At 38.7% G+C, this 12391-nt stretch overlaps 1 protein-coding gene across 5 annotated transcripts in view; it reads left to right on the top strand.

The window, feature by feature from the left end:
* The window catches only part of MRTFB (myocardin related transcription factor B), a 259815-nt gene that overhangs the window by 141516 nt on the left and 105908 nt on the right, over positions 1 to 12391 (top strand). For 3 of the 5 annotated variants that reach the window (XM_045072094.1, XM_045072096.1, XM_045072093.1), the window contains exons 3-4: positions 231 to 446; positions 6824 to 6886. In XM_045072094.1, the coding sequence (XP_044928029.1) occupies positions 293 to 446; positions 6824 to 6886 (217 nt within the window). In that variant the 5' untranslated portion in view covers positions 231 to 292. The remainder of the gene's footprint in view (positions 1 to 230; positions 447 to 6823; positions 6887 to 12391) is intronic. The other 2 variants (XM_045072097.1, XM_045072095.1) reach the window with 1 other exon arrangement.

Here is a 12391-nt window from a genome sequence, read left to right as displayed (position 1 = left end):
TATGTAAAATACCTTTCAACTTATATTTACCTGGTAAGTGCTATTTTAGATAGGAAGTCCGTTATTCCTGTGTGTTGGACAAAGAACCCAAGATCCAGAGAAAGTAAACGAATTGGCAGTTGCTTCACAGCAGTGAAGCTGGACTAGAACCCAGGGTTTCCATTTTAATATTTTTGTGTAACTTGGAGAAAAATCAATGTACCATCTCCTTACACGTTTTTACTTGACAGTCTCTTCGGCAGGCCGCATTTAAGAGAGGTCTCGGACGCCCGTCGCCAGTCGCTGGAGCACCATGGATCCCCCAGGGGCACTAGACGCCGAGGAGGAGCTGGGGCCGGTAGCCCATCTTGCCCCGAGTCCTCAAAGTGAAGCTGTTGCCCACGAATTCCAGGAGCTGTCCTTGCAGCCCAGCCAGCACCTGCCCCCTCTGAACGAGAGGAAGAACGGTGAGCTCTTGAGCATGCGCAGTGGGGACTGGGTTTAAAGACTTTCCTTTTCGTGAGCCAAGTTGATTACTGTTTGGTAGTACTTTTTTTTTTTTTTTTGGTTGGTTACATTGGGCAGCCTGTGACGAGGGGAGAGCCTTATTGGGATGCTGGCTGGTTTTGAGTAAGGCATACTTTACTTTGCATTCAGTTCTTTCATTATTCCCCCAGTACGTATCTGGTAGCAGTATTCTCCTTGCAAGCAAGCTCTGGGTGCAACCATGCTAGCACTCGGTTTCACGCTCCAACGACACTGGAGGGTAGCCTGCAAGACAGACTGAGGCTTGGACCACACTGTCCTCCCCTGTCCCCGTCTCCAGTGTGTTGCACCTTAGTTTCAGAACTGACAGCCTTTAAGTTATTTGGATAACTTAGTTATTTGGATAACTTTAGTTATTTTAACTTTATCCACAAGTTAATTTGGATGATCACTAAGAAAACAAGAATTTCTTATTTGAGTATTTTTCTATGAGTGGGTATAGGATGTGATCATATTGTCATTCTTTGACTGCTTGTCATTGTGTGCAAAATGAATATTTTCTATTCATTTGGTATCTGTCAGGAAATTTTCATTGGTCACAGAGGCTTGTCAGAGTCTCCAGAAAATACAGTACTATCGGCTTTTAATGTAAATAAATAAGAATAGATAATAGATACTTAATTTTAATACTTATAACGTAAAAACTAACAAACATAAAATGTTAAAATTTGTGAACACATCAAGCATATATATTAAAAGGGCCACATTAAGAATGTCAGCTGAATTTAGTGTGCTTTCTGTAGTTCTGAGGAGTTTTACATTTACAGATAGACATTTTTAAAATTTTGGTTTTAAAAGCCAGAAGAAATGAAACCATTCCCTTCTAGAACACTTCCTTATGTACCTTGTTGCTTATTTTTCTAGGTTCTGTTTCCCAGTCCTTTTCACTATTGGCCTTATCATATGCAGGAAAATGATACGCTGTGATTCTCCGGATCTTTCGTACATGTATTCAGAGTATACTTGTCTGCTTCAGATAGGGTCTCTGGTACTTGCTCTTGGGCATAACCCTTGTCAAGTGTGAGTGGTGTAAAGCAACATTTTGACTTAAGTGCTATCAAACATTTCAGGCTATAGAACCTTCCACCAATTAGGGGCCTTCCTTTCTAAGACTAGCTGACAGAGTATAACTATATTTACTAAAGCATGACTAAGTGTCATCAAATTCACTTAGTACCTTTAGACCTGTGTCATGTTCAGATTATTATCCTCAAGAAAATATATGTGAGTTGCACCAGTATAAAACTGCAGGAGTATACAGTAACTCAAGACAATGGTCATATGTAGCAGAGGAAGGAAACGTGTTGCAAAAGTTTATGCTTTGTGATTTACTTGATGAAGCACACCACATTCTCTTGCAAGAATGTTGTCTTAAATATGTATGCCTGAATATAAGGTTAGCCCGAATATTAGGTAGACTCCCTATATAAATTTTTAGGAAGATGGAATAAAAGGTAAAAATTTTAGTTGAGTCATTTAGTTACATGTATATAACTAAAATCACATTTCATGACGCTGTGCAATAATATAGAAGGATTGCTTTATTCACCCTCATATTTCATAGAACCAGCTTGCTTACACTTTATCCATGAATCTTTGCGAGAAGTGCTTTTTTCTTTATCATCAGCAAAACCCCTTGGCATCATCCGTCTAGCACTAAAACCCAGCTTGTATCTTCATTTCTGTCTCTTCTGTCTTGAGGTAGAGTGGTTTTTGAGTTCACACATGATCTGACACGGGAGATTTTATGTCTAGACTACCGTTGACGAACCAGTGGGGTTGGGTGCGTGTGTGCGTTGTGTGTCTTGCCCTTGTATGTTTGCAGTCTCTATAACATAATCACTCATGTGATTTGTGGTTGGTCATAACATTTTATGTGGCTGTAGTTCCTGTAATTTTAGAATATAATTATCTGTTTTGCTTTGCTCGAGTAGGTAACACTCTCACTGCCCTAAAATGTACAGGGCACAAATGGGTCACAGTGAAAAGTACTTCACCTCCCAGTCTTTCCCCTTAGCTACCTAGTTACTTCCTCAGAATTAACTACTGTTACTTGCATCCTTTCTGACCGAATAGCATTTTTCCACTTTTTTAAAAGCAGTTTTTCAAAGTCTTGTTATAACAACACTCAGTACTTTCAATTTTAAGGTTATAACCTGGGACTAGTTAATGTGTTGGCTTCGTCTTCCCCCCTTTTGATGATTTCCTACTAAGATATTTTTATAAACATCCTAAAACTAGTTTTGAATGGAGTTAATTTTAAGCAAATATGTTTTCCTCAGGTACATTTTTGTTCACTATTGAGTAGAAAAAGTATCTTATAATCTGAGATGCTATGTAAAGATTCAAAAAGCAGTTTCCTCTTTTCTAATAGGTGACATCAGGAAGTTAAAAACCTTACCTTATATTCAGGCATACACCCCAAGTTCAGACTTATGATATATTAGCCTGATTTGTGTGTATATTCCAAGGCATACTGGAATCCTTGTACAGCTATCAGAAATCTACCTTTAAAAAAAAAATTTTTATTGATTTGACAGAGTGTGAGCACAAGCAAGGGGAGCTGCAGGCATAGGGAGAGGAGGAAGCAGGCTCCCTGCTGAGCAGGTAGTCCGACGTGGGGCTCGATCCCAGGACCCGGAGGTCATGACCCGAGCCAAAGGCAGATGCTTAATGTACTGAGCCACCCAGGCACCTGAGAAAGCTACCCTTTTTGATAGTTTTATGAGTAGAGTGGAATCACATCAAGCAATAGGGAGATAAAAGAACCGTAACTGTCTTACCTTACTTTTTTACATTAATTCTTCATTTTTTAAGTTTTCTTAGTACCATGTTTAGGTCATATCATACATAAAATTTAGGTCTTGGCCTCAAAATGAATTAATACAAAGTACTGTTTAGATTATGAAATAGTCAAATTTAGGTATTTCTTTGGTGTTTGTGTCTCATTTTTAGTCCTAAGCGTTTGAATTTCACTTGTTTGAATTCTTTCCTTTTCGAGTTGGGGAATATGAAGATATTTCAGTTTGGATTAGTGTATAGAAGGATCATTTCACCAAATAGCTTATAAGTAAACCTAACGAGGACAGAGAGGTTGACACCTAGGCAGTGACGCTAGGGTCTTCCCTTATTTTTGACCAATATTTATGTTGGTAATGCAGCGGAATAGCAGACAATTCCTACTGTTGCAGGAAATGTGAAAGATGTTTACCAAAGAAAAGCTAGGGCCTTTCTTGACCCCTGAATGTGGCCAAAATAATTCCATAACTGGAGGTACCTCAAAAGTAAGACAACCGATTAGACCATTAATTCTTCCCAGCAAGGGAGTCCTTAGTAAAGGAAACGTGGATATACAGTCATGGACCTTTAATGAAACTGTGCCTGCACAGGAAAATTGAGCTCTGTTTGGGTGTTTTACACAATATTAGCATTCCTTCAGATGGTAAACATAGGCAGTAAAAAGGAAATCAGTCCAGGGACGGTTATTTTTTTATTGCCAAACTAGGAAAAGCTCAGGTGCTGTAAGTTGAATGTAGCTTTATAAAGGCAAGGAGAGACAAAGTGGATCGAAACAACATGCCTGAAAGAGTCCAGCTCTGCCTCGTGCCCCCACTTAGAGGACCACAGGTAGGAAGCTTATAGTTGTATGTCTTGAGGTCATTTGCAAGACTGATAAGCATGCTGGTTGGTGAATTTAAGCTTTTAAGTCACTGCCAGCTTTATCATGCAGTAAAGCAGATAAGTCGACATAGATTTCCTCCCCCCACTTTTTAAAACAGTTTGGCATTTTAATACTTCTTGGTACAGCTCTGAAGATGGGACTCGGTTATGTTAACATGGCCATGGATTCACCACAGGCCAGCTGTCACTAGTATCAAGTAGGTAGAAAATAGTATCTGACACTTTTCCCTTCCTGTATTAACAGGCTTTTTGAAACTGTATTTGCTTTGAAATCACGTGTTTTTAGGACTCAGAAAAAGGAAACTTTGTTGTTATTCTTATTTTAAACTTCGGTATTTCTAGTCACTGCAGTGGTTGGGTTTTTGAGTTAATGGTCCCATTTTAAATTTTTGTTCCTAAGGTTTTCCATCCATTAAATTTATCACGGTGAATAGTTTTAGACCATCTCTCAGTCTGTTCTAGAATGATCATACTAGAGAGAAAATAATTCATTCACAAGTTTGTTGCATACAAGGGAACGCGAGGTAGTTCTTTGCATCGTATTCAGTACAGGTATTAATACTTTTGCAGACAGTCAGGTGAAATTTGCCTTGCCATGAAACCCAGCCAAAGAAAATTGCTTGCTTCGTACCAAAGAAAATAAATGGTATTTGCTCATGGCTGGTCTTTTCTTGATGTTTTACCTAGAAAACATTTCCCCACTCCTTGTTAACCTACCTGTTAGGCTTAGGGTCACTCCAGGTGTTTGAAAATGCCCAAAGGTGAGGAGCATTTGTCTGAAACAGAGCCCTGTTTCTTAGCATGTACGCAGGATGGTATGCCGGACTGGAGATTGGTGAGGAAAGAGAGAATATTTCTGTTTTCCTCTGGAGCAGACAACCAGGCAGGATATTCTCAGAGTGTCATAAATGGGAAGCAAATGAATAGATGCTAAATGACCAAGACATGGAACGATAGGGTTCTTGCTTTCCCTTTCTATAAGAAATAGAAATGAATAATTTTCTGTAACATTCTCTTATCCTTGGCTTTACTATTAACATATTTAGGATCTTGAATATTTAAAATTCTCATGATGTTAATAAACAGTCTGATACATTTAGATATTTCTTTTTCTGCTTTCAAGAGTTACTACAGACAGAGTACTTAGTCTAGGAAGAGAAATATATATAACTTCCTTAATTAATCTTCCTTCATTTCTAATATGTTTTTAAAAACTAGGCTCTACATGTTAATACTAAACACAATTTGAACGTTTAAAAGCCAACCATGAACCCCCTGATAGCTGCAGAGGAAATTCTTGATTAATTATGGCAGCTTTCCTGTCTCTTTGTGACAATTTCTTGACCCTTTCAAAACGAAAACCAAGTCCTATAAGTAGCTTACAGGTGGGGTACTCTGTTTCGCAATGGTGTTTACCAGCTCTCTATTAAAGAGCGTGTTGTGTTTCACAACATAAATCAGCATCTCTAACCCTGTCCACCTTCCTTTTTGTGCGCTGGATTTCTTGTTTGGACAGTTGGGCTGTTACTGAGATGTAGTCTGCTTCAGTGCATCGCAGAACACACCCCAGCAGTGTGTGGGTGGGGGCAGGGGTGGGGCTGGGCAGTAGCTACACGCTCCCTCCTGCAGGGACGAGTCGGAGCAGTGCCGTGCTGAGTGGGTAGCGGGAGCTTCCAGTCTCAGGAGTGCATCTAGGACTCTAGGCCGAGCCTAGCACACCTGAAAGCCCTATTTTGAGTTATTTATCCAGTATTTACCCAGTTTTTAAATTGCATCCTCTTGCAAAAATGCTCTTGAATGTCAACAATTAACATGTTTATTAAAAGTAAATTATAGAACATAATAATAATTATCAGTGCAGACTAGCGTGAGGCCACATTATCTTAATATTTAAAAAATGTTTGCCTAAAATCGTTACAAGGGTTTTCTAAAGTTATCGGAGTCCTAGAAGTACATCATTTCTTATATAGACTATTTGAGATAATTTTTGTATGACTTCCATTAGGCTCTGGTCCAGCAAAGAAACAGAAACTTATTAATTAAGAAACAGTCTTTCCTGTGTCTCAGAAAGTAATTTTAAAAGAGGACATATAAAATATAAATAATTAGTTACTAGATATCACTCAACTACAATACCCTCGCTACTTAGACCTTTTAAGACTACTTGTAATTAATTAGTTGGCTTATAATTAGACCCTCTGGTAGGCCAAGAGACTTTGTTAAAATTAAGTTGGGCTCTTTCTTGCCTGTGTGCTCCACCTAACCCAACCACAGGGACCTCTGTTAGCCAAAAAGGAAGAGGAAGGGTAGATGTGGGACACCTGCTCTGTACCATGACTGAAGGAGAATGATAAATTTAGGGAATATACGGGGGGGAAAGTGACTCGTGTTTTTTCTTCCTTTGTTATTTTACGTTAAGATATCACTAATAAGGCACTGTTGAGACAAAGCAAGAAGACAAATATGTCGGAATAACAAATGTTTTGGAATTTTCTCTTTGGTTTGTAGTTGATAATCGCCCTAATTCGCAAATATCATACCCAATGTTTTTCTAACTCCTTTAAATTAATCCGTACTGTTGGCTACCCTCACCTGCTGCCCTCACTATTATTAACAGGAAGTGTAGTCTTTTGGGAGTCAGGACTCCAGTCTCCTCTGCTGACTCAGTCTGTGAGCATGGGTAAGTCTCGGAAGCTCTCTGTGTCACACGGTATGCCCATTGTAATATCCGTATGGTAGCTTTCAGCCCATGTGTCTCTCTCTGGCTGCCCTTCCTCATTGCATCTTGTGTTCTTATATCTCATTCTCACTTCTGCCTTGTGCTGTTCATCGGGCAGCAGAACCAGATAGAATGGAAGATAACGTCCATCTCAGTTAACAGATGGAATTTTCCACAGACACAAATTAATAATGTCGCTGTTTATTACGTTCCTTGCAGATGTATTATTAAACATACATGCCAGCTCGCCCAATTAGTCAGACTTTCCCTCCATATTTAAAAAGAAAGAGAAATTGACTCAATTGTGTTATCCTAAAAACAACAACAACAAAACAAAACAAAACTGTATCTAATTTAGGATACGCAGTATCTCCCTATTTGTGGTATTTAAGGGTTGGCAGGTATGCGTTAACGTTTTTGTAACAGCGTCAGACTGTCAGTTAAAGGATAGTATTTTAGCTTTTTTTAAAGCCCAAGTTATTTGTTTTCTTTTCTGTTCATTTATGTTGTTGTTTTCATTAAGGAAATGCTAATAGTTGGGTGTCTGTTTTGTAAAACCCAGGTTTTTAAAGATGATCTCTATGTTTAATGAAGATAAAACAAGAAAAGCAAAAAGTCTGATTTACAACTTGCATTTGGTTCTCGTCGGTTAGTTAGAAAGCTAACAAGTACTAGGATTTGTCGGTGATCTCTGCAGATTTGATATTCCTAGCTACAAAATGGGAGACTCTCTTGGACAGAAGCCACGATCCCAATGTAGTGGTGAGGAAGCCTGTTGACTGGGCTGCGTGGGCAAAGTGCCAGCATATAGTGTATCAGGGGAAAGCTTGTCATATCTCAATACCCAGTTCTCCAAAATGGTTTTAAAAATCCGTATTTCAAGAGTGGAAATCGGGATGGTTTTATTACTAGACAATATTTATTGAGCGATCATTGTGTCTCCTACCTTAGAATAATTCTTAGATTTCTAAGCCTTCTGGTCAATGTTAGCAGGTCAGAATGTGGTGCATTCACCTAAAATTGCTGCGCGCATAGATCCTTGAAAGTAATCCCTTCAAGTATATACAGAAAATGAATTTAGAGATGATTCTTGCAGATAACTGAGAGAGAAAGAACCTAATTTTAAAGGAGGAGGTCTATGGAAGAAAAAAAAAAAAAGAAAAAGACTAAAGAGAAAAAGAGATCTGTGGGGTCAAGCATAGAGCCTGCTGTCTTGGACAGGACAAAGACACAAAGCCTGTGTTTTTAATTCATAAACAGCAGTCACATTATGTGTGCCTCACACGCCACTGAGAGGCTTACAGCAAGAGCGCTCTTATGCTAATTAGCATGTGCTCGGTGCCTCGTAAGTCCTCGGTTCCAGGTACCCGGCACTGCCTGCTTGATGTCATAATGCCACGAAAGAAGCAGTGCGCACAGTGGTGACAGCACCGACCCTGGAGGTCCCGTGTCTGAGTCCGGGTCTTGGCTGCACCGTTCCTGGCTGTCGACTGAGACAAATGACTCCCCTTCCCCTTGCCTCACTTTTCTCATCTACCAAATGGGGATCATACTAGCCCCTGCTTCACAGAGTTGCGTTAAGGATGCAGTGCGTTCGTGTAAGTCAAGCCTGTAACGTCGTGGGCAAAGTAATTAGCACGTTGCAGCTGTTAGTCACGGTCATGTATGTCTTGAGAACACAGTTCGGGTTGACGGGTGAACAACGTGGGTTTGAACTGCATGGGTTGCGTGTGTGCAGATTGTTTTTGACAAATACAGTACGGTCCGGAAAATGTTACTTGCTCTTCTGTATGATTTTCTTAATAACCTTTTTTTTCCTCCTGGCTTTACTGTGAGACTACAGTGTGTAATATATGAAACCCACCGAGTATGTGTGAACTAACTGTTGACGTCATCTCTAAGGTTTCCAGTCAACCGGAGGCTCTTAAGTTTTGGAGAAGTCAAAAATTATTCATGAATTTCCAACCCCCATGCTGTCTTCGAATTCATACCAAGTGAATACGGTTTTTCAGGATTCCACCACGATGTTTTATGACTGAGTGCTTCTTTCAGTAGGCCCGGTCATCTCGGCCCCCATTTTCCACAAGTATTTCTCTTTAAAGATGTCAAATGACGTGCAGTTTCTTAATGTCACTCCGTGTACCTTCATAACACTTGAAGAGCAGCTTATCTGATGAGCGCCAAGGGGTCAATGTAGTAGGCACTGATTTCCCATGAAGTTTGTCTCTCTCGTTGGTACTGCCAGTTCCCACAATCCTAGCATTCCCTGGGCATCAGTCAGTGTCTACAAGGAATGATTTTCGAATATTAAAGCATGTGAAAAGACAAACAGGCCAAAACTCAGAGCTCTCTAGGGACTATGACCTCCAAAACAGACTCTGTTCTGACATTTTCACAGGCTGCTTGAAGGAATTCCAGCAGGGCCATTCCATTTGGTAAACTCCTAAACAAACCCTCTGTCATCAAGGACTGATTTATCGATTTTTCTCCTTATGTACTTGTTCTGAAGAGATTAAGATAGTAGATATGGCTGCTTAGACACTTTTAAGGCATTTGATGTATATGATAAGTATTATGCAGAGGACTTCTGGTATTTTGAAGTAGTAAAACAGTTATTTGCTATGTTTAAAGAGATTTCTTGCTCTGAGTTGACTTTTAAATTCTTTCTCTTTTTCGTTTTGATTCCAGGAAATCTGTGTCATAATCACATCTCGCAATTAAAATGTTTTCAGTCTGAACCTAATTATTTAATAAAGAAATTGATTAAATTTGTGAATGACCTTTTCAAAAATAAATATGCATGTATACAATGACTTATTTCCCAAGGACCTTTGGCATGTGTGAAAACAAACAGTTCTAGTGGTGTAGGATAATATTCTATGAAATCTTGGTGTGATGACAGTTGTTTACATTATGCTCTAAGGTCACTTGAGTGGGGGAGGGCAGATCTATAAGTTGTTTTTCAGTTCATCTGAATTCTCTTAAAATAGTCTATTGTATATTATTATAAGGTTCTTTATAAAAACATTATAGTGCAAAAAAAAAAAAATGAGAAGGGAAGAACCCAAAAGATTTAGAGCCTGAACAACCTAAGGAAATGGGTAATTAGGATTTCTTTGATTTATAGTTGGCTTTAAATGCTACCAGCCCATGGTTGTCCCAGTCTGCTGTGTCTGAGTGTATGTATGAAACTCTAGGGCCAAACAGCATTCTGCATCTGAAGGGGCAGGTTTGTTGGGGGGCGGGCGGTGGTTGTGTGGTTTCTTTCCTTCTTTGCATGTTTCTTTTCAATGAGTTAATCCTTTGGGTGAAACTATGAAGCTTTAAGTATTAAACAAAAGAACTCCTACAGAATCAGAACTTTCCTATGATTCGATATCTGATTTTGGTGTTGGATTATAATATGTTTTGAGCAAATTTTAAAGTGGGACACAAGAAGTGAATTGGTATATGATTTCACTCAAGCCTCTTAATGTCAGGATAAATAAAACTCATGTTATCATATCGTAGTAACCCATCAGAAACCCAGGGTATTTTAGAGGTCTCCTTGGTAAAATAAAATGGAAACAAAAGTGAAATAATAGAGCGCTTAGTAATTGGTCACAAGTAGTTATTGAATGTACCAAAGAATTACGTGCCTCTTGATTGATGTGTATAAAATGAATACGAATAAAAAGGTCTATATGCTCTTATTACTGTTTTTCTCAGGCCAAGAATAACAAAGTGATATTTTACTAGACATACTCTCAGTATGAGAAAGTATTACTTTTCTAATGTAGTTTTCTAACATAGATGTTTCTGTCTCACACCGTCAGTTTCAGTTAGATAGTCTCTGCGTCTTGCAAAAAAGTGGAATTTGATTAAATAACTTGCTGATAAACTAGTGAAATCTCTGGCTGCATCATCGTGTGCTTGTTTATTTGTGCATAGAATTAGAGTAGCTGCTTGACTGTGTGCTCGCTGAGTGCTTTCAGAACCCTCAACGGAAACAATGTTCACACCTTCAAAAATCTGAAGATTTTGTTGGGACTCCGAAGTATAATTTGGAGGATTTTCCAGGTCAAAGAATTTAAACTTACACCAAGCAGATCAAGTTAGGATTGGAAAAGTTGAAATTTAAAGAAGTCTAAGAACTTAGTCCTAAGCTATGGGTTTCAGAATCTGATGGTTCTAGACAGTGCTGTTCTTTTTGTTCTATTACGCGATGTAATAGTGTACTCTGTGTAACGTGTACTTTCTCATAAAAGTGGATACCTTTCTTAAATGACCATGAATGTTTCATATATCCTTGAGGGTGGAACGGTATATAAATGTTAGTTAAGTCATTTGGTTCATAAGATTGTTCAAGTCCCGTATATTCTTCCTGATTTTTTTTCTTGTTCTGTCAGTTGCTCAGAGAGGTATGTTGAAAACCCCAACTAAAACTGTGGATTTATTCCTCCTTTCGATATTTTTTTTTTGCTTTCATGTATTTTGAGTGTCTGTTATGTTTTCTAGAGTACTAGATTAAAAAAAGTCTCTGTCTTTCAACCGCAATATTTCGATAGTTTCCATTTAAAGTAATTGTTGATTTATTTGGCATATTAGTTATCTGTAGCTGTGTAACAAACTACTTCATACCTTAGTAGCTTAACACAAGACACATTTATATCTCGCTGTTTCTTTGGGTCAGGAATTTAGGTAAATCTAAGCTGGGTACCTCTGCCTCACAGTCTCAGGAGCCTGCACTCAGGTATCAGCCAAGGCCATGTCATCTGAAGGTCCGTATGGGGAAGGATATGCCTGTAACCTTTGCTACATTGTTGTTGGCAAGATTCAGTTCCTTGAGGGTTGTTGGTCCAAGGGCCTCATTTCCTTGCTGGCTGCTACCTGGAGGCCTCCCCTGTTCTTGCCATGTGGGCTTGTCCAACATGACATCTTACTTTGTCAAAGCCAGTAAGAGAGAGGTCTGCCAGCAAGACAAAAGTAATTTTTTTTCCCCCAACATTTCCTCAACAGTGCCCTATTCTGCTGTTGAAAAACAGATTACTCAAGGGGAGAGGACTATACAAAACCATATATACCAGAAGGCAGAGATCAGTAGAGGCCATCTACCACAGTTGAGTTTAAGTCAGCCATTTTGTGGTATGTTGTATTTGTTCAGTCTGTTCCTTATTCCTCTTTTCTTCCCTTTTTTTGGGGGGGCGGTTAATTCTGTTTTTAGTATTTTGTTTATTTTTGTAGCATCCTATTAGCTATGCTTTTTTCAAATGTTCACTTATCTTTCTTTTCTAATGAAGGTCTAACATGCTGCTAATTGTATCCAATAAAATGTTCATCTTAGTTTATTTTTATCTCTGTAAGTTCCATTCTTTTTTGCATTGTTTATTTCTCTCATCACTGTATTCACGTTTTCCTTTAAATACTTGTACATAGTTATGGCTGTTAATTCATGTTTTTTTTCTGTTATTTTTGCATCTGTTTTTA

The sequence above is a fragment of the Mustela putorius genome, unplaced genomic scaffold (genome assembly GCF_011764305.1).
Source record: "Mustela putorius furo isolate JIRA1106 unplaced genomic scaffold, ASM1176430v1.1 tig00004007_pilon_pilon_pilon, whole genome shotgun sequence".
Classification (NCBI taxonomy): domain Eukaryota; kingdom Metazoa; phylum Chordata; class Mammalia; order Carnivora; family Mustelidae; genus Mustela; species Mustela putorius.
The sequence above is the reverse complement of the archived record's forward strand: the minus strand, read 5'-3'. Positions and strand labels throughout refer to the sequence as shown.